This window comes from Pteropus medius, unplaced genomic scaffold (assembly GCF_902729225.1).
Source record: "Pteropus medius unplaced genomic scaffold, Ma_sr-lr_union100, whole genome shotgun sequence".
Lineage (NCBI taxonomy): Eukaryota > Metazoa > Chordata > Mammalia > Chiroptera > Pteropodidae > Pteropus > Pteropus medius.
Genome location: NW_024354875.1, coordinates 42,048,215 through 42,075,142, shown reverse-complemented (window position 1 = coordinate 42,075,142; position 26,928 = coordinate 42,048,215). Strand labels below are relative to the sequence as shown.

At 33.6% G+C, this 26,928-nt stretch overlaps 1 protein-coding gene across 2 annotated transcripts in view; it reads right to left on the bottom strand.

The window, feature by feature from the left end:
- Nucleotides 1-23,752, bottom strand: part of CCDC39 (coiled-coil domain 39 molecular ruler complex subunit) — a 45,839-nt gene extending 22,087 nt beyond the window's left edge. For both annotated transcript variants that reach the window (XM_039855862.1, XM_039855863.1), the window contains exons 1-9: nt 23,514-23,752; nt 17,904-18,023; nt 16,186-16,332; nt 14,916-15,074; nt 14,075-14,167; nt 13,854-13,982; nt 10,691-10,882; nt 2,524-2,627; nt 2,103-2,235 (exon numbers count right to left, since the gene is read on the bottom strand). In XM_039855862.1, coding sequence (XP_039711796.1) covers nt 2,103-2,235; nt 2,524-2,627; nt 10,691-10,882; nt 13,854-13,982; nt 14,075-14,167; nt 14,916-15,074; nt 16,186-16,332; nt 17,904-18,023; nt 23,514-23,603 — 1,167 coding nt within the window. In that variant the 5' untranslated portion in view covers nt 23,604-23,752. The remainder of the gene's footprint in view (nt 1-2,102; nt 2,236-2,523; nt 2,628-10,690; nt 10,883-13,853; nt 13,983-14,074; nt 14,168-14,915; nt 15,075-16,185; nt 16,333-17,903; nt 18,024-23,513) is intronic.
- Nucleotides 23,753-26,928: the final 3,176 nt, after the last annotated feature.

The following is a 26,928-nucleotide window of genomic DNA, read 5'->3' as shown; positions in this document are numbered from 1 at the left end:
CCCAATCTCCCACCTTCTTCGAGGTACTATCCAGAGGCGAGCAGGGAAATGTTGAACCACCAGCTTTCCAGTAAATGAGAGGTTAGGGACAAGAGGCTGATTTCCATGGTGTAAGTACTCCCACTATGGCCAATTGCAAGCTACTAACATGATTCTACTAAACGTGGACTTGGAAAGAGATACACAGTAGTAGACCATTATGCAGTAGACCATTATGCAGTATTTCCACTATACACATATAATAGATGTAAGTAATCTTAAGTAATCTTAAAAACATAGATAATACTAAAATCATCTGGAAGTGATGAGTGCTTTTTATTACTTTTGTTTTTAATAGAATTTACTTAATTGTAAGTCTATATAATTCAATTTTTAATAGTAGATATGTTTAGTAGCTGACTTGCAAAATTCTGGAAAATTTAACCATCAGCTCTTGTGAGCTGGTAGGGCTGGCCCCATCACACTACTGACACTACCTCTTACTCACTCTGTTTTCAGGCAGCCTCCCTAAATATGCAGCCCTCTAGGAAGGAAAATCGGTCCCTCACTCCCACTGCTCCTTTCTCAGAAGGCAGATCTGTCTTGATTTCAAGGCTTCACAACCAATACATTCTAGGCTTCAAGTAGATCTACCATGCCAAGATCTATTGAAAGTTATCATTTTTAAGTGTTGAAATAATTTCTCTCAGTGCTCCTATATCTAGATAAGCATATTTCCCTTTAGCAACCAATGAACCTTGATATAAAACAAAAGACATCTGTGACTGGCAAATTTAAATTTTCACAAATCAAGAAATATAATCTGATATAATTATATAAAATACATTACTTTCATATAATAGACAATTTTCATTGGCTTTAATACCTTCTCAAAGATTGCCTGGCAGTTTTAAAGTCAGTGCTTGGTGGTGAATAACACGGTACCTCTCCAAAACATATAGGGTTGATATCTAACAGCTATAAAAACCAAGATTATGAACACAATCCTGCTAAAGCACAATCACTACACATCTACACATGCTGCAATACTTTTTTTTCCTAATTCAGCTAATTTTTTGAAAAATGTCACTAGTTTTTCATTCTGTCACCAAAAGTTCTATTTCATATAAATTTCACAGTTTTTACAGATTTCTGATAAGGTCTAATACTGTCCCATTTCATGTTCTACAAAAAAAAATCATGCTCTTGGCGGGGCAAATAACTTTTAAAAAAGATAATATACAATTTGGACTCAAATACCACTCATCAGGATTGCCGCATGACTTCATTACTCAGGAATTTTAAGCACACGACAGCACAGTGAGGAAGTCAATCCTACCCAAATATAAGTGAAACCATATTTGACATAAGCCTCAGCAAATGAGAGATTTTTGCCACCATCTTCAGGTGCCCCTCTACTTCCCCTCTCAAAAAATGTTAAAAGCAAGAAATAGTGCCTACAGTGAAAGGTCACACCATCACTTTGAAGTTTTCAAAGAGGAAATGGTAAACCAACCTTTTCCAGTTCCTCAAAAATTGATTTTAATGCTACCAGCATACCAAAGATATTAAGGTAGAAGGGCGGATGCCAGTAGAGGTAGTAAAGTGATAGCCTTTAAGAGCCATTTAACAATAAACAGTGCCAGGCCGCAAGAGGTTAAAGAGATAGTAGTAGTAGATGATGAAATACAGGCAATGAATGTAGACCACTAGGGAGAATTTGCTTACAAACACAAAAGATGATAATCATGTGGAAATCAGTTGTAAAACAAGGGCACTTTTCAAGGTATGCTTGTAATATAAAAACATATATATGAATGACAAGCTGGGACATGTAATTATTGGGAAGTAATTATTGGGAAGGCATGGAAACTAAGGTAAAGGGGCTAACTTTAAAAGGAGACACCAAAGTTAAATGCTGAAAGTGGAGCAAACGCAGAATTAGGAGCCTAACAAAACAGCAGGTCACAAACATCCTCGAAAGCAATAAAAAGAGGTCCATCAACTGACTGCAACTGTGCTCACACCAGAAAGCAAAGCCTCTTAAAGACCTACTTCTCCAATCTCAAAACTCACTATTGCTAAATTTGCTGTGATTTTTTTTAATTAAAATTAAACTTTACCTTTACACCTTTTTCCTCCTCCCGCAGCATATCTTCCAAATTGGTAGCTTTCTCTTCTACAGACATAGTTTTCTCAGTTAGTTCCTTTAATTTTTTTTTTGTAATCTGATTATGATTTTTAATTTTGTGCAACCTAGAAAGAGTTTGAGGAAAAACAGAAAACATGTCTAAAAAGTATTTAATGAAAACAAACAATGACTAGTTTATCCTGAGATTTTTTTCATATGCCTAGAAGGTTTCTTAGGCCATAAGGATTTTTCTTACCAATATATATTTAAGGCTCCTGAGCCTTTGTCATTAAAAAAACAGGAAATTTTTTTAATTTAGTAATTTAGTGGCTATATTTTGTAGTTATTTAACAAAAAAATAATTTTGCTAGTAGTCAAAAACTATAAACATATTTATGTATCTTTTTTCTTACCTTGTTGTTTCTTCATGAATATCCTTCTTTATTTTGGAAATATTTTTCCTCAAAGCTTCTAAATCACTGGAACTTCTATTCACAGTGGCTTTTAAAGAGTCCAGCTATTTATTAGTTAACAAACAGAAATTATAGATTTACTCTATATCTTATAATTAATTTCATTTCTAAGAAGTTCTTTTCTGAATACTTTCATTTCTAACCTACATCACACCTTTAAACACAGCAACCATGTTGCTGTAACACATATTAACAGTTTTTCTTTTTGATCTAATATTAAATTTTAATGAATTGTTACATAATACTGCCAAATTATAAAGACCTACATATGTGTGTTAAAAGTACATTAGAGCAAAAGCTTCAGAACATTGGATTCAGCAATGATTTCTTGCATATGACACTAAAGGCACAGGCAATAATAGAAATAATAGACAAATTAGAATTCATCAAAATTAAAAGCTTTTGTGCATCTAAAGACAATTATCAACAGAGAAAAAGGCAACCCAAAGAATGGGAGAAAATATTTGCAAATCATATATGTGATATGAGATTAATATCCAGAATGTAGAGAAATTTTAAAAAACAGCAAAAAAAAAATTTTTAATGGGCAACGGGCTTCAATAGACATTTCCCCCAAAAATATGTACAAATGGCCAATAAGCACAGGAAAAGATACTCAACATCATTAATCATTAGGAAAATGCAAATCAAAACCACAATAAAATACTACTTCACACCCATTAGGATGGCTACTATCAAAAAAAATATAATAAAACAAAAGAACAGGTGTGGACAAGGATATGGAAAAATTATGCCCTGATGGTGAGAATGTAAAATGGTACAGTCACTGTAGTAAACAGTGTGGACCTTCCTCAAAGTATTAAAAATAGAATTACCGTACGATCCAGCAATTATTGAGATAACTGTACACTCTGTTTACAACAGCATTATTCACAATAGCTAGAACATGGTAGCAACCCAAGTATCCATCAAAAGATGAAGCAATTAACAAAATGTGGAGATGGGCTGTAGTGATGGTTGCACAACATTAGGACTGTATTAGAATCAGTAACTTAGAAGATAGCAGGTCACAAATGTCCTCAGAAGCAATAAAAAGAGGTCCAACAACTCTGATTACAAATATGATTACACCAGAAAGCAAAGCCTCTTAAAGACTGAACTGTAAGCACACTTAAAAATGGTTAAGAGCTGGAGAAAGATGGCAGAGTGAGAGATGTCCCCAGATCTCTCCCCTTGAAACAACAATAAGCTGAATATCTAAAACTCAACAAAAAACACCCAAAATGCACACCAGCACATGTAAGTATGAGATCTGCGCATAAGAGCTACCACAGCAGAATACACTTCCATTAATGCCCAGGCACAGAAATAGTCCATTAAACACTATAAAAAACCAAGGTGACAAGGCATCTCAGAAAGAAAGAGAAAAATCTCCTGAAAATGAACTTATAAACATAGAAATAGGTGACTTAAATGAGTCAGTGACTTCCAAAACAAATCATATCAACAATTTCAGGAACTGAAAAACAACTAGATGAGCACAATGAGTTCTTTAGCAAGGAGACTGAAGCCCTCAAAAAGAACAGAATAGATCTTCTGGAGATAAAAAATAACAAACTGCAAGAATTAAAAAATAAAATAGCAAGCTTGGGAAAGAGATGGAGGAAAGGATCAGTGATATCAAAGACAGAAATCTAGAAATAAATCAAAAGGAAGAAGAGAAAAACCAAAGAATAAAAAATAATGAAAGAGAAATACAAGAACTAGCTGACACCATCAGGAGAGGAAACATAAGAATAATGGGCATTACCGAAGGCGAGGAAAAGAAGCAGGGACTACAAAGCATTTTCAGACAAATAATAGATGAGAATTTCTCAAATCTAAAGAATGAACTGGAGCTTAGAATTCAAGAAGTAAACAGAACAACCCATAAAGGTCTTCACCAAGACACATTGTATTAAAGTTATCGAAAATCAATGACAAAGAATTCTCAGGGCAGCCAGGGAGAAGAAAACGGTAACTTATAAAGGAAAAGCCATTAGATTATTGTCGGACTTCTCAGCACAGACTTTACAAGCCAGAAAGAAATGGAATCAAATATTTAAACTATTAAGTGAAAGGAACTACCAGCCTAGAATAATGTATCCAGCTAAGCTCTCCTTTAGATGTGAAGGAGAAATTAAGACCTTTCCAGATATACAAAAATTGAAGGAATTGTCCACTATGAGGCCTGCACTACAGGAAATACTGAAAGGGGTGAGCTAACCTAAAACAAAACAAAAAAAAAAAAAAAAACCAACACACACACACTTAGGAATAAGGTGACTATCAGGTAAATAGAAGCAGAGGAGTGCAACCCTTACTAAGAACAGGGCATTATAAGCTTAAACAATAAGAAGACAATTGCTATAGCAAGGTAGTAATGAACACTCAGCATACATAGGAACAAACTGAGAAAACAATGACTGAAAAAAAGAGGATTCAAAGATCCAAATTCTCAAAGGGGAATGAAGATATGGCATGTGCAGAAGAAAATAGACAGCTATATGTATATAATTTTCCTTCACATATTCATAATTGTAACCACACACCAAAGATTCAGAACTGAAGTATATAACATAAAACAAGAAGAAACAAAGGGAAAATCTACAAGAGCCAACCAAAATAAAGAAATAAAGAAAACAGAAACACAAGAAAAAGGAAGCAATGGAAATACTGAACTACCAGAAAGATAAAATGGCTATAAGAAGACCTCATATTTCAATAATCACCCTAAATGTACATGGACTGAACTCACCAATAGAAAGGCACAGAGTTGCAGATTGGATCAAAAAACAAAACCCAACCATATGCTGCCTCAAGGAGACACATCTCAGCTCCAAAGACAAATATAGACTCAAAGTGAAAGGGTGGAAAATGATATTTCGAGCAAATGGCATTCAGAGAAAAGTGGGAGTAGCAGTACTAATGTCAGATGACATAGACTTCAAAATAAAAAAGGTAAAAAAAGATACTGAGGGACACTTCATAATGATAAAAAGAATCATATACCAAGAAGATATAACACTTATTAATATCTATGCTCTCAACCAGGGAGCCCCGAAATCGAAATATGTAAAGCAATTACTAACAGAACTAAAGGGAGAAACAGACCAAAAAACTATCATAGTAGGGGACCTAAATACCCCACTGTTGGATATGGACAGATCATCCAAACAGAAAATCAATAAGAAAATCACATCCTTAAATGACGCATTAGATCAACTAGACATAATTAACATTTACAGAGCCTTCCATCCAAAACAGCTACTTATATATTCTTCTCTAGTGCACATGGAACATTCTTAAGGATAGACCCCATACTGGGACACAGAGATAGCCTCAACAAATATAAGAGGGTTGAAATCATACCAACCATATTCCCTGATCATAATGCTTTAAAACTAGAGATCAACTGCAAAAAGAAAGCAGGAAGAACCACAAATACATGGAGATTAAACAACATGCTACTAAGAATAACTGGGTCAGAGAAGAAATAAAAAGAGAGATCAAGAGATACAAAGAAACGAATGATAATGATAGTACAACATATCAAAACTTTCGAGACATGGCAAAAGCAAAAGCGGTCATAAGAAGAAAGTTCATATCATTACAGGCCTATCTCCAAAAACAGAAATGAGCCCAAATAAACAACCTAACACTCCATCTTAAAAAACTAGAAAAAGAACAACGAATGAGGCCTGAAGTCAGCAGAAGGAAATAAATTATCAAAATTAGAGCAGAAATAACAAAATAAGAATAGAAAAAATAAATGCAAGGTTAATAAAACTGACAAACCCTTGGCTGGACTCACTAAAGAAAAAAGAAAGGACATAAATAAACAAAATCAGGGATGAAAGAGGGGAAATTATGACTGACATCACAGAAATACAAAGAACCATACAAGAATACTATGAAAAAGTATATAACACCAAATTTAATAACCTACAAGAAATGGACCAGTACTTAGAAAAATACAACCTTCCTAGACTGAATCAAGAACTAGAAAATCTAAATAGACGGATGAGCAGTATGGAAATTGGAACAATCATCAAAAACCTACCAAAAAGTAAAAGTTCAGGACCAGATGGCTTCACCAGTGAATTCTACCAAACATTCAAAGAAGATTTAATAGCTATTCTCCTCAAACTCTTCCAAAAAATCAAAGAAGAGGCAATACTTCCCAACTCATTTTATGAGCCCAATACTACTCTGATACCAAAATCTGGTAAAGATCACACAAAAAAAGAAAACTACAGACCAATTTCTCTCATGAACACAGATGCAAAAATCCTAAATAAGATACTAGCAAATCGAATACAGCAACATATTAAAAAGATTACACATCACGATCAAGTGGGCTTCATCCCAGAGGCACAGGGATGATTCAACACACGCAAATCAATATGATACCACACATAAACAAATTAAAAAATAAGAATCATATGATCATATCAACTGATGCAGAAAAAGCCTTCAACAAGGTATAGCATCCATTTATGAAACACTTAACAAAATCGGTATAGAAGGAAAGTACCTTAACATAATAAAAGCCATATATGACAAACAGTCAGCCAACATTATACTTAATGGTGAAAAGCTAAAACCTTCCCTTTAAGATCAGGAACAAGGCAAGGCTGTCCACTATCGCCACTGTTATTCAATATAACATTGGAGGTCCTAGCAAGTGCGATCAGACAAGAGAAAGTTATAAAAGGCACCCAAATAGGAAACGAAGAAGTCCAACTGTCACTATTTGCGGATGACATGATTCTCTATACAGAAAACCCTAAAGCCTCCACAAGAACACCACTCGAAACAATAAGCAAATACAGTAAAGTTTCTGGATACAAAAACAACGTTCAAAAATCCAAAGAGTTCCTATACTCTAATAACAAAGCGTCAGAAAAATAAGTGGAAAAAATAAATTGCAACAAAAAGAATAAAATACCTAGGAATAAATCTAACGAATTATGTGAAAGACCTGTATAATGAAAACTACAAGGCCCTGTTAAAAGAAATCGAAGATGATACAAAGAAATGGAAAGAGATATTCAGTGTTCTTGGACTGGAAGAATCAACATAGTTAAAATGACCATAATACCTAAAGCATTATACAGATTTAATGCAATCCCCATCAAAATCCCATCGGCATTTTTTAAAGAAATAGAACAAAAAAACCATCAGATTTTTATGGAAGCACAAAAGACCCCAAATTGCCAAAGCCATCCTGAGAAAAAAGAATGAGGCTGGAGGCATCACTCTGCTTGACTTCATATTACACTACAAATCGACAGTAATCAAAATGGCATGGTATTGGCAGCAAAATAGACACACGGACCAGTGGAACAGAATCGAGAGTCCAGAAATAAACCTACATTTATATGGGCAAATAATTTTTGACAAAAAAAAGCCAAAAACATACAGTGGAGGAAGGAAAGCCTCTTCAATAAATAGTGCTGGGAAAAGTGGAAAGCCACCTACAAAGGAATGAAACTAGACTGTTGTCTATCACTACACACCAAAATTAACTCAAAATGGATTAAGGACCTGAATATAAGACCTGAAACCATAAAATGCATAGAAGAAAACATAGGAGCTAAACTCAAGGACCTTGGACTTAAAGAGGATTTTATGAATTTGACCTCAAAAGAAAGGAAAGTAAAAGCTAAAATAAATGAATGGGACTATATCAAACTTAAAAGCTTCTGCTCAGAAAAAGAAATTGTCAATAAAGTAGAGACAACCATCAGAATGAGAAAATATGTTTGTCAGCAATGCCTCCGATAAGGGCCTAATATCCAAAATATACAAAGAACTCATATGACTCAATAACAACAAAAAAAATAAACGAAACAATCAAAAAAATGGGCAGAGGACCTGAACAGACACTTCTCCCTAGAGGACATACAAATGGCCAACAAATATATGAAAAGATGCTCAACATCACTAGCTATTAGGGAAATGCCAATCAAAACCACACTGAGATACCATCTCACACCTGTTAGAATAGCTACAATCAACAGGATAAGTAATAAGAAATGCTGGAGAGGATGTGGAGAAAAAGGAACCCTCATACACTGCTGGTGGAACTGCAAATTGGTACAGCCACCACTGTGGAAAACAGTTTGGAGGTTCTTCAAAAAACTAAGAATTAATCTTTCATATGATCCAGCAATCCCTCTACTGGGTATTTACCCCCAAAGACTTGAAAACCCACATCCGAAAAGATATTGGCACACCAATGTTCATAGCAGCATTATTCACAGTGGCCAGCACTTGTAAGCAAGCGAAGTGTCCTATGATAGATGATTGGCTAAAGAAGCTGTGGTACATATAAACAATGGACTATTACTCAGCCATAAGAAGAGATGAAATACCACCATTTGCGACAACATGGATGGACCTCGAGATAATCATGCTAAGGGAAATAAGGCTGAAAAAGTTGAAAACCACATGATATCACTTATATGTGGGATATAAACCTAAAAGCAACAAATGAACAAGACAAACAAGCAGAGACTCTTGGACGTGGACTATAGACTAGTGGTTCTACTAGGGGTAACTGGTAGCGGGGAGGGAGGGGGGAGATAGATGGGGTAAAGGAGGTCAAATATGTGGTGACAGAAATCTAACTATGGGAGGTGAATACACAGTGTAAATATACATATGCCTTATTGTTAAAGTGTACAGCTGAAACATTGGATTTCATTAATCAATGTCACCATAAAAAAATAATATTTTTAAAAAGTATTAATTTAGCAAATACCAATAAAAAATTTTTTCCTTAAAAAAATGGTTGAGAGTAAATTATATGTTATATGTATTTTACCACAATAGAAAAAGTTCGAGAAAAGAATGAAGTACTGCTACATGCTACACATGGATGAACCTGAAAGCATTATGTAAGTAAAAGAATCCAGACATAAAAGGCCTCACATTATATGATGTCATTTATATGAAATGTCTAAAAGAGGCTAATCCATAGAGGCAGAAAGTAGATTAGTAGTTTCCAGGGACTGGGGGAGTGAGGAAAAGAGAGTGATTGCTAGTGGGTATGAGGTTTATTTTTAAAGAGGCAAAAATATTCTAAAATTAGATAGTGGTGATGGTTGCATAATTCTGCAAATATACTGAAAACCATCAAATTGTACATTCAATTATGTATGTAAATTATATTTAAAAGGATGAATTATGGTATGTAAATTATATCTCAATAAACAAATTATGAATGAATGAATGAATGAATCTCTGCATTCTTTTCTGCAACTGGTTTAAACTTTAAAATGTTTAAGAATGAGCTATTAGCAGTAACATTTATTTTACTTTTTTAGGATCATATGTAATTATTCTCTTTGGGCAGAAAAATCTTTCCTTCTTTATCAGAAATAAAAAGTATAACAACTTAAAGAATAAAATGCTCTACAATATTCCGATTTCCCAGTGGTAACTTCAGATAATATAGTCTCAAGGCACAAATTTCTTACGGATCCCTTTATTGCTAACCAAAGGGATCATCAGTACCTCTCCCTATGGAATAATCTAGTTGGCGTGTATTCCAGCAAAAGAAGAAAAGAAAAAAGCAGAAGTTTTGTTCTTAGTCTGTTTCAAGGTATTTTATCACTACATTGTCCCACTACTAGATGAAACTTATCTCTTAACAAGGCGAGAAACTTAATTTAAACAAATCACTCCACCTAGAATTTAAGAGCTAAAACTACCATACACACATAGTACTAGAAAGACACTTTTAGTTATCTATAATGTCAATATTCACCATCACATTTGCCCATTTGCCGGTTATAATTATGATTTCCAGTCTAGATCCTTTGGGAATCCTTTGCCTAGATCACTTACAAAACACCATACAGGACAGGCAAGTTGGGCACTGAGCCCTTCACACCACCTGTGATGTGAATGGAACTCCCCACCTCCACCTCACCTTCACCAATCAGGGGCTCAGTCAGAGAATTCTAAAAGTTCCACAACATGAAGGGATGAAACAAAAAGAACTAGAAGGCAGTTCCTTAATCAAAGGAAAGGCTTTATGCTTATTTTTATAGTAATTTGTCATAAACACACAAATTAGTCTTTTTAATAGACATACCTCATCCTTCAGCTGATTCCTATTAGTTTCATGATGCTGATATTCCATTCTACATTTTAAAACTTTACGATCAGCAACTGAAATTCTTTTCTCATACTCTGCGTTATTTCCAATCTCACTTTCCAAAAATTTGATCTTTTCCTTAACCAAACTTTCTTTTTCTCTCGTTTCCTGCTTTAGCCTTGCTACTGTCTAGGATTAAAAAAAAAAAAAAAAAAATTAAACATATGTTTAATATAATGAACAAAATTAAAATTAAAAGGAATTTAGTTTTTATTTTTCTATTATTATATTCAGTATTTATTTTTCAAAACTTCCTAAGAGACTATTTTCATATAAATAAAAACAAAATATTAATATGCTACACACAAAAACAATAAACTCACATTTTTAAAGGTCTCTGTATTTTCTTTTATCTACTTGCTAAAGAGATAAGGAAAAGGTCAATCTTTTATAAATGAAAAATGACCTCTAAAAAAATATAACAGTGTTAAATATTTTTCACATACAAAGTTGGATTTCAATGAATTTTTCCAAATATTTCACAGAACCAGTTTTTTTTTCATCTTTTGAGACTAGCATTTTAGTTATTGGCTTCAATAAGAATGCCTTCACTTGGGCTTTTTGCTGGTCACGAGGATACAAAATAAATAGAATACAGATAGTAGTAACTGAGATGCGGACAAAGTACCATGGGAACAAAGATGAAGTCTACCCAAGAGGAATCATTAAAAGGCATTACCTAGGAGGCTTCGTTTGAGTAAGGCCTAAAAAGATAAATAGAGAGGCATTAAAAACTCCGCTGTGGTTAAAGTGCTAAGTGGGAGGGCAGGGTTAGAATGGAGATATATTAAGGAGGGGTAGACAGGAGATTTGACTTTGGGTGGTGAACACATGATGCAATATACATATGATATATTATTGAATTTTACATTTGAAACATATAATTTTATTAACCAATGTCTCCCCAATAAATTTAATGAAAAAAAAGAAGAAAATGAAAGGGATGAGGCTAGAAAGGTAGAGGTTAGGGCCAAATTGTGAAGAAATTCAAGTTTTCAACTGTCTTGTTAAAAAGGGTCAACTTTTAAGCAATGTGGAACAGATTTTAGAGCTAGGGAAAAAAGATCATACGCAGTTTTTACAAGTGATTGTTATGGCACTACGTTGGATGGAGAGAGAAGAAAAATTTACCCTAACATAAATTTCTTTCAAGTTTTCCAAATTAGGGTCCCACCAAATAACTAATGGGGTTGGGGGGAAGAATAGGTTCTGATATCAGTTAAGTTTTAGAAATTTTGTTTGTAATAGTGTACACATTAGCATATTAAATGGATATCTGAAGTGCACTGCACTTAAAAATTTTGTAAATTTTTTAATCTAGTATTCCTATGTATTCTTATAACTAACAATTAGCATTCTATAATTATAGCATTCTATATGACTACTGTGTTCATTCAACCAAAGCACAGGTCAAAACTTAGGTTTATATATGTCAAATGATTATTCTAGAATTTCCTGTCTTAAACTGATTTTTATACCACTTAATTAGATGCTACAGTACTGACTTCAATGTTCACATGTTTTAACAGTGCTATCTACACACAGTTAAGTTCTCTATAGGTGAGGCTTTTACTAATAGTCTAACATTTTTACACTGAAATAAAAGCATAGTAGAAAAATACTTTTTCTTTTCTAAATAATGGAAAAGTTTCTTTTAAGAAGCCAAGTTCAGGATCATATGGTTAGACTCCTGCCAAGAAGACAGTGAGGAGGCACGAATTATTTTGGAGGAAGGGGAACAAAAGGGCCCAATTTCAGATTTAATTTTCTGGTGGTGTGAATCCACTCTCATTAGCTCACCACAGCTGACTTACACATCTCTTCTCAGCTCTGTGTTCAGTGGAGTCTTGTTGGTATGAAGTAGTTAAACCACAGATATCAGAAATGCTACAAATCGGAAGCCAGGTGTTAAACACTTAGAAGCATAGCTCTACCTATGGAGCCACCTCTTAGCACCCTCCCTACTCTCTTATAATACAGACAGTCAGGAGATGTCAATCTGTAAATAAGAACCACTGTGAACATGACCAGGAAGCTACAAGTTGTGTATTCCGACCAATCAGGAGGCTGAGTCAATATAGCTGTGAGGTTACATGAGAATGCAATCTTCGATCTGCGATTCTTGGACTGGATATATTTGATTTACATAGAGGAAGCAGTCAGGACTTGATGTTTGAAAACAATAAGAAGTCAAGAAAAAGAAAAAAACAACATCAGCATTAAGAATTAAGAGAAACTCATAGTTAAGATTAGTTAGCCCTTTTCCCTTCTAAGGAGGCATAGGCCATTTTGTTGATAAAATGTCGGTCACTTACAGAAATTTAAAATAAAGGAATAACACATTTGTATAAACAAGTAAACCACATCCAGGTATCAGAATTCCAAACTCCCAGTGACCTGAGCTGCTTGCCAAATGCTTTCATGGAGTAGATTCAGAATGAAAGTTACATCTTCTCATCTGCCTTCTTTCCTCCTCAACTCCTTCTCCTTCCCAACTTTCCCTAATCTTCCCATTTTTAATCACCTATATTTCACCTCTTAATGATTTCCAAAAAATTTCTCCTAAATGACCTCAGAAAGTAGCAAAAGATAACACTAGGTCTGTGTTTAATTATGTGGTATTCCTCCCCTTCCAAGCTTCTACCCCATTAGTGGTACCTCAGCTTCACAAGTGAAACTTTATTGTGATCTAAGTTTTTTTCTTGACTCTCCCTCCTGTCTCCTGGCTCTCTATGAGGCTAATTTTCCTACATCTGTGATTACTGTGTGGCCAGATAGATCACTTGTTAAATTCTAGAATAACTGTGCATAAGTAGGGCATTGGTTTCACTGCAATAACATTATTTGTTGACTTTCTGTTGTTCCTTCCACATTTCAGAGATGACAGGATCCAGTCTTTGGCATAACACCATAAATTAATAATATTCATAACACATTTCTAAATGTATAGAGTCAGCTCTGAAAAACATTTAACAAAACTATTGAATCTCCTACCTAAGTGACTTTCAAATAACAATGTGATTTACATTTCAAATGAATGAGTTAAATACAAAAGAGATAAACACAGCTGAACAATGCAAGGACTGAACAATTACTTTACCAAGGCACAGTTATCAATGTCTTGATCTCTCTTCTGCATCTGTTCTATTGTATTCTCCCATTGTTTAATGAGTTCTTGTCTTTCATTATGAATCTTACGAAAATCTTGTGCTGCTTTATCCAATTCTAACTGTCAAATAGAGAGCAAATAATCATTCTGTGAACTTGGGTGCTTTTGTAAACATCACTTTGACAATTAACAAAAGTCTTCACTAAACCAACCTGCGCACTTAGAGTCTCTGTAAGTTCGTTGTCAAGTACTTTTCTTCTCTGATTACATTCCAAAGTCAGTCTTTCTAATTGCAGGGTCAGTACCTACGATATAGTTACATGCAAAAATATTCACGATTACCATTTCATTAACTTTAAAGCTGTCAGCATATCTCACATTAAATATTATTATGTTATAGATATACAATTATTTGATATCTAAAACAACTACTAAATAATATATATCTTTATCTTTTAACCCTAAAGGGCTGCAATGAAAAGTCAATTGTTTTTAAAAAGATTTTTAATACTTTTCCAAGTATGCTAGAAAAAAAATTAAACAATTTCCCATTTTAATTATTTAAAATAATGCATTTGGTATTAAGTCTATTAGAAAATAGCATGTTTCACTAAGGTATTACCAGATTTCACTAATAGTTATAATATTAAATAAGCAATAGCACTATACTCTCAAATCAGCAAAAACTATATGTAACATTCAAATTATTATTTAGGCAAAAGAAGTTAACATACTTATACATAGTTTTAGTACAAAAACTTTTCTGAAATACTTTTGAGAACTCTTCTCAATCAGGATACCTAACCTGGACTCCAAAGATCCCTAAATGGTAAAAGGGCTTTGGAGGATCTGTAAAACTTTCAGCAAAAATTTGTGGGTATTTGAATACAGTCATTTTTCTAGAGAAAGGATAGTTGGCTTTATTAGATTCTCAGTAGAAACTATGACCCAAAAAAGTTTAAGAACGGCTGCTTTAAAATATTAAGTTCAATTTAGATAAAAGGTTGACATACTACAGACTCAGAGAAACCATGACAATTTTGAATTTCTCACCCTGATTTTATTGTCATCTTGTTGCGCATACTTCTGAAGAGTGAGGGCATCACTGTCTTTACGAGCTGATTCTTCTAACCAGGCCTCCAATGCTTGCTGGTCCCAGTTCATTTGACATTTCAAACCATCTAATTTTTGAGTAAATTTAAATATGTTGTTCTAATATCCAAAGAGAGGGGATGGGGGAGATTACAAAATATTATTTACTATACAAGATAAAAAATAATAACAATAACATTACATGCTACAGAACATATTAAAAAGGAAAGAACTCCTGTCCCTGTTCCTGACCTCCAGATTGTGTATACCATACCATATTTAATTATATGACTCTCATACTTGTATTTTAAGTCTTTAGTTGTAAAATAGAGGGGAAATGATTATACAAAGTTGAGAACAGTAGTTGAGCCAAAGGTTGTTTAAAAAGGTTTTAGGGTGGTACCCCTAGAGCAATCTCATTAGTCACTCCACCAAAGCCATCCAAGTGGATCTGCAATCTTAGTAAAAATAATGTGCTTGATATGCTAACTCAAGCCCAAGACAAGTCCCCTTCAGCCCCATTGCCAATCAGATTGCTACCTCTAAGAGGTTTCTTATACGGAAATTATGGAAGCACTTCTAATTGAAATAAATATAGCAGTTAAAGAGATAAAAATATGTCTGTAAATGTATTCATTTAACAAATCTAGATTCATAGGTGAATATAAAAAGGAATACAAATTGATATTAAAAATATGTATGTGTGTACGTATACATATATATGTGTGCATTTCCACATGTATACGCATATGTAAAGAGAAGAATCAAATTTGGAAAGAGCTCCCAAATCAGGTAACTAAAAACTAAGGAGAAGAGAAAAATGTGTACAGTCATTTAATATTAGTCACAAGCTGATAAATTAATACGTAGGGTAAAATTTTTGAATAAAAAATGAAATTCAAAATTAAAAGTAATTTTTAATGTGGCTTTTAAAAGTGTAGCACTTATGAATAAATACACCCAGTATCATATAACAAGCAACCAGCATGATACTTTGCTCATAGTAAGGCTCAATGAGTATTTGGTAAATGAATATTGGGAAAATAAATGTAACATTTTATTATTGTTTCATTCAAATCACAGCTCAGTGTGCCTCTCATTGTCCAAAAATCAATGAGTAAATGTCAGGAAACTAATGAATGCTTTTCTCATCAGAAAAAAAAATCAATGTTTGTTTGGTGAGGGAAAAGGAACAATAACACAAAATTTTAAATAACTTTTCAACACATACTTCCTTATCATTTTTCTTTTCTTGTATTGAAGCCATCTCATTTTCTAGTCGTTGGATTTCATTCTTCACTCGTCCCAATTCTCTTTCAGCAATGATCTTAAAATGTTCTTCACTTTCAATCTCATGCTCCCTAGCTTTGCAAAGAGCCTATAGAATAATATGCAAGATAGAAAGACTTTTTAAATTTTAATACTAAAAAATATTTATAATAACCCATTAGACAAAAAATTAACAAAGTTCTCTAAAAATGCTTAGATTACATATTAATTTCACTTCTAAACTTACACACCATTAGACTGTGATTCAGTATAGTCGGTGTTGCTTACTAGTTGTAAGGAAGTCAGTTCATGGAATGTGGTAAGAGAAAATATTTTTGGTAGCAGTTTTCAGATACTATGTTGGTATAGGGAAATTGCAGAAAACCAAAGTTTATACAGTGAGACTTAAAATAATATGACAGACTCATTACTTACCTAAAAATAAGAAAGAAAATTGACTAAAAAATACTTGGGAAATGGGATGGTTATATGAATTGATCACATATTCTAATTAACAGACATAATTTTTAAATAATTATATAAACATTGATGTTTATAAATATTTCTTAGATTATATACAATCATGCTTTTGTGTTATGCTGTACTTAATAAAATAGTATTTGTTGACTACTGATCTTATAGTGCTTTAAAGTCATCCCATCAGTATTATTTTTACACTATTAAAGTTGTTAGTGTTGTAGGAAGTTTTTTGTCTTTTGTCTCTATTATCCTTTTACTCCTATTAACTTGAGTAAAAGATGTTGTTCCAAACAGTTTATTAATTATTCAATCACATCAGGATTCAAAAATCTTGAGTATTATTTTTAGAAGTTCATTAAATTTTTAACTTTCTAATAACACTTGTTAAACCATGGAAGTTACTTATCTATATTAATTATAAATTGGTATTAAAAAACAATACTGTTCATTTTTAAGAAACACATACTTTTTCAAAGAAATGTAGATGCATTTTTTTAAAAAAATAGTTTGAGATGGAAGTTAGTAAACTCTTCAATGCTGATTTGCTGAGCTGTCTGATTTATTGAGCATCATCAAGGAATGAGGTCCCTCACACGAATAGACTGTCTGTAAAACAGATGCTTATTTAACTAATCACCCTAAGTTTTAATCTTTATTATTTGTGTAATAGTTCTAAAATGCATTATACTTTCTCGAGTTATCCTAAGTAGTCTCCTAAATATAATTTAACTGTTCTATTATCTCAAGGTTATCATTATAAATTTATATTCTTAAACTATTTAAAAATACTATGAAGTGTGTGTACTATTTGTTTACACTCAAAAGCCCCAATGGGTTGTGCTGAATAATTAAAAAGTAGACAGAAACTCTATAATGTGTTATATTACAGAGCCATATTCCTCACTTCCATCTCTGTATCCTACTCATATAATTTGCTGCCTAATATTATATTAAACTGTTTGAATGATTTCTTCTTTCAAATGAATTAATTATTCCTTGAACTTGGTGGCAGTAATGAGTTCTTCAAAGTCTTCTTTTCAACCTACTTTCATAGTTAAGGTTATGTCACAATAGGGTAGTCATGCTAAAGTTTCCTATTATATCTGTGAAATAAAATCACAGATGTAAATGTGTAAATGCAATATAAAATGTTCCATGACTACACATGGTATAATCAACATGAATGCCAACATTATATACCTGTGTAAATGAGAGTTCTTGCTTAACATTCTTGAAGTGAGAAGTCATAGCATTAATTCGCTCTTCATAGTCACGTAGCTGATCTTGCAAGTTTGACCTTTCATCCTGCAGCTTTGACAACTGTAAATAATAAATGCTATAATTAGTCAAAGTCCCACTAAGTTTTTACCATATTAAGGGATGTAAAATCAAGAGATTTTAAATCTTCGTTTATTTTGCTTCTTTAAATATCGATTTGAACTTTTAAAATCTGCTGCCCTTTGAAATAGTATAAAATAGTGTTGCGATTCAGAGACCATGTGGGAAAATCAGCACCATATTAAAACGGAATAGAAAGCTCTCACACTTGCAGCATTAGCAGGGTCCACAGCTATGCATTTTAAAGGGAAAAAAATGAGATTCTATTATATAATTAAATTACAAGATCTCTAAATCCAACAAGAGCATAGTAACAAGGCTTAAGAAAAAAACAGATCATAAACCATAAATTTGAAAAGTAGCTGGACATCAGGCTTAATAGCTTCTCCCTGAACTCCTATTCAAAACTAATAGATTTAGGCTAAGTTTAACAAAGCAGAACTAACACTCATGTGCTTTAGAACTTGTTTTTTAATGTATTTTATGCCTTTGAATTAGAACCCTGAGTAGAAAACAAACAATGTAAATGTAAAACAAAGAAATAAACCAAAGAAAAACCTTTAGGAAATTACAAGATAGATAATCAGGACTATTAGAATAAGTCATCGCTCACAGCAATATAAAAGCTCAACAGAACAAAAGTATGCTTCCTTAGTTTTTAGCTATGGTTCCCAAATGTGGGGCTTTAACCTAGGAGGTGCACAACATAGTTCACTGAGGTGCAGAAGAAAATACTGAATTTTGAACTAAGGAAAAAAGAAATATTAATTTACCAATTTGTAATGTCTAATATTTTATTACACTTAATAATATTAAATACATATTTTTTGCTTATTTCATTTATTTGTTTTTAATTCCCTCTTTTGTTTACTTTGTTGTTCTTTTTGTCCAATTTATTAAAAGTTCTTAGTTTTATTACTTTTTGTCTTACTGACTGTTATGAACTGAATGTTGATGTCACCCCCAAATTCGTATGTTGAAGCCCTAATCTTCAATGTGATGGAATCTGGAGGTGGGGCCTTTGAAAGATAGGAAAGTTTAAAATAGGACATGAGGGTTGGACCCTCATGGTGGGATTTGGGTCCTCCTGAGAAGAGCAACCAGAGTATACTGTCATGTGAAAACACAACAAGAAGGCAGCCATCTACAAGGCAGGAAGAGCACTCACCAGAACCCAACCATGCTGACACCCTGATCTCAACTGCTAGCCTTCAGAATTATGAGGAGTAAATTGTTTTTAAACCACTTAATCTATGGTATTTTGTTATAGCAACCTAAGCTAAGATACTGATTTTAAAATGAGGGCATTTAAGGCTATACGCTCCCTCTAAGTAAGATTTGTGCTGTTTCCCATGGATGTGGGTTTGAAGTAGTCTCTTATTGCTTTCTGATAGGTGACCTTTCCCTTTCGATTTCTCTTTGATACAAGAACAATCCAGGAATAAGTTTCTGAGAAACTTGCCTAAGTATTTAAGATGAATTTCTTAGTCAGCTCAGGCTGTCAAAATAAAATATCATAGACTCATTGGCTGAAAAAACAGAAATTTATTTCTCACAGTTCTCTGGAGGCTGGGAAGTCCAAGATCGAGGTACCAGCAAATTTGGTTCTGGTGAAATCTCTCTTCCTGACTTGTAGACAGTCACTTTCTGTGTCCTCACACCACACCAAGAGAGAGAGTTCTGGTCTCTCTTCCTCTTCTTAAAAGGATACTACTCCCACCATGGGCCCCACTCTCATGCCCTCATCTAAACCTAATTACCTCCTAAAGGCCCCACCTGCACATACAATCACATTGAGATTTAGGGCTTCAACACAAGAAGGGGGCAGGGGGCAAAAACATTCAGTGTGTAAAAATGGAGGATCATTTTTTAAATTATTATAAATTCTATTGGCTTATGATAAGAGAATGCGACCTATAAAATTTCTATCACTCATTTTTTTAAATTGGGGTAAAATATACATAACATAAAATATATCATTTTAACCATTTGTCAAAGTACATTAAGTAGTGGCATTAAGTGCATTCACATTGTTGTACAACAATCACCTTCATCTATCTCCAGAAAATTTTCATCTTACCAAAATGAAACTCTGTACCATTCATTAAACACTAACTCCCCATTCCCCTTCCCCCCAGCCCCTGGAAATCACCATTCTATTTTGTGTCTCTATGAATATGACTATATAAGTAACTCATATAAGTAAGACAATATACTAGTTGTCTTTGTGTCCACTTTATTTCACTTAGCATAGTGTCTTTAGGGTTCATCATTCACTTTTAATGTATTAAGGTTTTTGGTTTAGTCTAGCACATGAACTGTCTTTATAAATGTTTATGGACATATTTTTAACATGTATATTCTCTATTTAAGGAATATATGCTATGTTTTTATTTTTATTGTATTATTTATATCCTTTATGTCCTTATTTTTGTCTATTAGAATTATCTAATTCTGAGAGGTTAATATTGAAGTATCTTACTATAACTGTATTTTTGTCAAGGTCTATTTGCATTTATAATAGCTTTTCCCTTTATGAACTTAGATGTTGGGTTGTTTGGTGAATACAACTTTATGATTTATTTTCTTCATCAATTACGACTTTTATCATTGCATAATGAACCCAAAGCAAAAGCATCTTTTTAATGAAAGCATAATAATTAACTTTCCACAAGTTGGTAATTCCTTCTCCATAGAATTCTATCGCCTCTTTCTTAAATATAAAAGTACACGCAAAGACCACCAGATATTTATTGAAAACTTACATCATGTGAGGGATATCAAGATAAACAAATAAACAAAAAGATCCCAGAGGAAAGAGATAAGTAAGGACACAAAAGAACTAAACACAGGCACAAACACACACACACACACACACACACACACACACACACACATACACAGAGAGATTGGAAATGATATACTCCTAAAACAAGATCATGTGCTACAAAAGAAGTAAAAAGAAAATAACCTGAAAATTAAAAATATGATTGAGACTAAAAAAGTAATCTAAAAAGAAATGGAAATCATTCTAATATTAGATTACACACCAAAAACACTGCTGGAAGATAACAGGGCAATATTTTTCAAATTCTTTGGAAAAATTATTTTTAACCTGGAATCTTATATGCAGCCAAAGCACCATCAAATGTGAGAGCAAATAAAGACATTTTCAGATTCAGAACATTTACCTCCCATACACCCTTCTTAGGGAGGCACAAGAAAGTATTCCATCAAAAAAAAAAAAAGGAATAATCCAAGAAAGAAGATATGTGATCCAGAAAACAGAGTGACAACCCAGTAAGGGAAAAAGGGAATTCTTAAGTTAACATTTGCAAAATAGGCCTGTGGGAAAATTGTCCATATTAGAAAACACAGGACTCCAAAAGGAAGGGTTGGAGAGAGAAAGCATCTTGAAGATCTGATACTATAATTTAAGCAATATAAACTTAAAGCAGGCAATGAAAGGAATCAGAGTGCCAACTGACGATGCAAAGAATTAAAAGTACAGTATTATGGGTCCTTCTTTTGAGGGTAGAACCCAACCAGTCAAAAGATGAATCAAAATGAAAAATTCAAAAAAAAAGATAAACTTAGTAAAAAGGGCTATATTAAGAACTATTAAATCATTTTAAGTATAAAACTAAGATTAAGCACTTGTAGTAAATTAGGGGCACTGAACAGAATGAAAATAAAATAAACCTTGATAATAGAAAAATAATAAAACCACTATTTTTAATGGGTAAAAAATGTGGAAAGAAGTTTAAGAGAGCTAATTTCTTCATTTAAAAGATGAAATGGCATCTGTCTACAACTGAAAGAAAGAATTTTCTAAAAAATAATAATTAAAACATTTTTATGTTGTTTTTCTTAATATTAAGTTTTTAGCAATCACTACCTCTTGTAACCAAGTAATACTAACCTGAAATTCAACAATTCCTTTATTTTTCTTCTCTTAAATACAAGTAAAATTAAATTTCAGTTTTTATGTTAAAAACAGCACATATACTAGGATTCCATTTTTATAATACTCCTGTTTGTCTTTTCTATCTATGTGTCTATAGACTTTGATGTCTGGAATATTTGTTTATGCCATGACAGTAACTTCTATGGTCAACAGTGGGTACTTTGGGGAGAGAATATCTTATATTTTTTACTTTATACCCTTCTGTTTGAACATCTTAAACTTACAAGAGTTGCTTTTTTAATGTCAGAACTTATTCAGGTGAAGGGATTACTAATTGCTCTGTAATATTTTTAAAACAGTTAATATAAGTAATATGTATATAACATCGTGTGAGAGAACTATTATGGCACTGATAACAAAAACTAACATTTGAATGGAACTTTAACCTACATTAATGTCCTTAGAATTGTATAACAACCTTGTGAGATAATTGTTTTACTTATCTCCAGTTTACAGAAGAAGAAGCAGGTTTAATGCTGGTAAATAGAATTTGAATCCAGGGATAGATGCTTCTTAATGTTATTCTTCAGTACTTAATGCTAGATTTCTTATATACCTTAATGTTGCTCTTCATTGAAAACAAAAACAAAAACGGCGGTCATCTAAATTAGGCATGAGTAAATAGGTCAGAGTATTTTGAAAAAAATATATTTCAAAAAAAGAGTGAAGGATTTTCGTCTTTCAGGGGAGATAAAACCTTCTCTTCCATTCTATAAAGTAATGTAAACATCATTTATTCTTGGGTCCTCTTCCACACAACACATTGTCATGTGATGGAACTTTAATTTTAGACCGATTGCTAGAGGTTTTTTAAAGTTTCCTGAGCTGGTTGCAATTTCTTTTAAACAACTACTATGCATTGGTTGCAAGCTAGTGTAAAATATTCCTTACAACGTAAAATATTCTATAACATTCTGTGATAACTTAATCCCTGCTTTGAAAAGCTGTAAACTCCACATTTCACATTTTTACTAGAACGTTCCTCTTGAAAACATGTCTCCAAGTCACTTTACACTTTAAACATCATAGGCAGAACTCAAACAGAAATGTCACCCAGAACGTGTTTTGTTGATAAACATCTGCAAATAACTTGCCACCCAAACCTCAGAAGTCCCTTTGCAAAACGCTCTTAATTCCGAGAAAGGAAAAAGTGGGCGCGGAAACCAGCCCTTCCTCCCATGCCCAAGAGTCGGGAAATGAGTACATGGAATGGGAGAGAAGGAGGGAGTAAAGATTCAGGCTTTATAGTCATGAATATCAATTATCATTTCTGTATATATTAGTTAGTACCTGTTAAGCATTAAATATTTTATATAAATATATATATTTATATATATATTTTAGGGCGGGCACATTAGGGAAGCAGGAAATGGTGCGGAGGAGCGTTAGACAGACGAGAGATGGAATAAGGAAAGGGGAGAAATAAAAGGATGTGGTACTCCTGCTAACGAGAAAAAGTCCCCCAAAGACGCTCTCTTTCCTCGCCTTCTTCGCCTGGTCCTCACCTGATCTTCCAGTATCTTGTTCTCCTCGTTTGCCACCGGAATGGCGAACCCATCCTCCCAATGCAGCTCCGCCAGAAATTCGCTACTCATGACGGCGAACGGGACTTTAGATAGGGTTTAGAGGAAAAAGCTGCCTTTTCGTATGGCAGGTGAGCAGTACGCAAGGCAATCCGCGGTACCCGCAAGCTCAGGGTACTCGCTTCCGGAGCCCTAGCAACCGTCCCGAGTCCTTAGTTACCAAACAGGAAGCGTTCAGGCGAGGAGGTGAAACTTCCGGTTGAGAACTCCCTGGATCCAGAGCAAACTTTTTCTTCTTGAGCGGCGCAAGAGTGAGGCAAGTTACTCTTCCAGAGGTTCGCTGGGGTTGGCAGGCTCCAGCATAAAATTCCTTCTAAGAGGGGCTCCGGATCGTCTCCCCCGGTTCTCCCAGAAAGTGTAAAATCGTCGGCGTCTGCAGTCGCCGGGGAACTACAGTGTACGGGAATGGGGTTGCGCTACGCAACTGCTGAGTAGCAGGCGGGAGATGAGAGCTAACGAGAAGAATAACCCCGTCTTTCTTTGCAAGTGATGTTTGCTGAGTTTCATCCGTAGGTAAAATCTCGTAGGCTGAAATAGACTTGCATTTTGGAGCAGAATTCACTCCCTAGAATCTTTGCTGATGTTTTGATGTTGGACTGTTTTAACTTTCTGGTCTCCCTCACAATGTTCATCCGCCCCATTGCAGAGTCCGAGCTGATTGCGGACGTGGACTGCGCAGAGGTGGCAAACTTGCAGCGCAGTTTGATGGTCCCTCCCGCACCACTTATACACCTTTGTTTTTCTTTGCGTTTTCATTTAACGTTTATTTACAAATCTTTAATTTTACGTAAAAATCTATTTCTTCCTAATAACAAAAAAGGCTAGGAAACAGTCCACATTATCCAAAGGCATTATTCGGTAGATGAGGCGCCCCCTTTAGACTGACCAGCACAATTTGAATTATTCGCTTGGCACTGATAGGCGTTTGAGTTTAAGGTCTATGTTGTACAGCATCTCAGAACTGACAAGACAAAACCACTAACTTAATCTTTTAGTTTTCTAATAAATAAGCTAAGTCTCCCTGTGTTGAAGCAATTAGTGTAGGCAGAACCTCAATTAGGTCTCCAAATCCAAACTATGCTCTCTGCAATGAATAGTGTCCTTGGCTGGAATTGTTTCTATCACTGCATCATGAGCATCAATTAATTTTGCTTATCTAATAAGTTATCTGCAGTGTGGTGGGGTTTTTGTTTTTGTTTTTGTTTTTGCTCTTTTGAATTTTATTTTACTTGTACTTTGTTAAACTTTTCATAATAAAAAGTTTACATGTAAGAATAAGAGTGGGGTATAATGAACCACCATATACTCGTCACCTTAATTTACCATTCATGTTTTGCCATATCAGCTTCATCTGTATCTTTTGCTTAAGCATTTTAAAGTAAATCACAGTGTCATGACATTTCACCCTACTTGAGCATGCATCACTAATGTCTAACATTTAATGTTTTCTAACAAACACAAGATCATTATCACATCTAACAAAATTAACAATATCAAAATTCTTCAGTATCATCTAATAACTATTTCATATTCATATTTCCTTAATTGCCTAAAAACATCTTTTACCATTGGTTTGTTACTATACTTTTAAAATCCTCTTGTAGTACCTTTGTCTCTTTGTGCTTACATGGTTTTCTGTATATTTAATCTTTAGACTTAGAAATAGTGTCTTCAAAGACTAGAATTAGCAAGGCCTTTTATTCCCCTCTTCTACAATGCCTAAATTCCCAAGGTGGTGGGGTAGAAAGACTCAGCTTGTAAAGGAAATTTGACCTATATAGAATAAGGAATTTTAGAGCTTCAATAACTGTATAGAAGACCATCTTTTGCTTTATAATAGTTTAGTCATAACTACAAATGAAAATGTTAGTACTCAGCATACATTAAGGTGGTACATAGTTATTTATAGTTGAGATTTGTTATGGCAAAGCTCTTTTTTTAAAATTATTAGTGTTATTACTATCCATGTGTCTTAAACATTCCCTTTCTAATTCTTCATCCCAGCTCCTAATGTTCATACTGAGGCAGCTGCCTTGGCCTGTGCCAATCTGTTGATCCACCCCTCTCAGTGTCAGCTGTAGCTGCCAAATGCATGACAGCAGCTGTCTTTTGTTGGGTACTCCCCTAGGCACCAAGGACATAAGAAGTCTGGCAGCCAAATCCCTGCAGAGAGTCATATTTCCTATATCTCAAGGATTCTATTTCCTGAGTTTCAGAAAACAATTACATAATGTTGAATGTTAGACAAAATGTCTATGCATTTTCAAAATTCTACATTTCAGCCTTAAAACAATATTCCTGCTTCTCTACCTAATCACAGCATTTCATATCATTGAGTTCCCACTTTTATAATTCTGTAGCTTTTAGATCATAACTCTATTTGAATTCATTCGGAACTAGATTTGGAAACAAAACCCAAAGTTTTACAAGTCTTGTCACTGACCAAGAAATAGTCAATTTAATCCCCAAATGCTAAGATAGACGTTATCCTTCTACTCTCTCATTCCCAAATTGATAATTTTATCCAAATCAAATTGTTCAGGCTAAACTATAAAGAGATTTTTCATTTTGTGAAAATAGTGTGATCTTTGTAAAAAAAAAAAAATAGAAAAATACATGTATGTATAAAGCAAAAAGAAAACACCCTTTACCTCCAGGCCAATCTTATTCTCAAGAGATTGCCTCTATTTGGTGTTTATCTTACTAGCATTTTTTAAATAAGGCTATAAATATATTTTTCCTATAGAAGTAGAATCATATAAAAAGATTCTTTTGCAAATTCATTTTTCACTTAACAATAGCGGCCATGTTTCCACATCAGTACATTAGATGTTTGGTCTTTTAATGGCAGCTTAAAATTCAATATTAGCAATAAATTTTAACTTCTTAAACAACAATGCAATGAACATCTTTATAATACTATATTTCATAATTTCTAGGCTATACTTATTTTCATATTTTAATATCTCTGAAATTAGGATTCATCTTTCAATCAGTAGTATCTTAGAATCGATGAATAAGATATACTCTTGAACACCTATTTCTGCATGATATATTCTTAGAAGTAAAATTAATGGAAAATTATAAGCAATTTTATCTTGATAGACACTACTAAATTATTTTTTAAAAACATCTTTATATGCCAACAGAGTATGACATTATCCTTGCATACTCTGGATATTATGAAATATTAAATATATTACAACCTGAAGAGAAAAATATGGTATCTCATTTTTGTTTATTGACATTTCTATAATTATAAGTGAGGTTGAGCATCACATTTTTTTTCTGCTAAGAATTTATATCCTTTGCCCATTTTTTCCATTAGATCATCTTT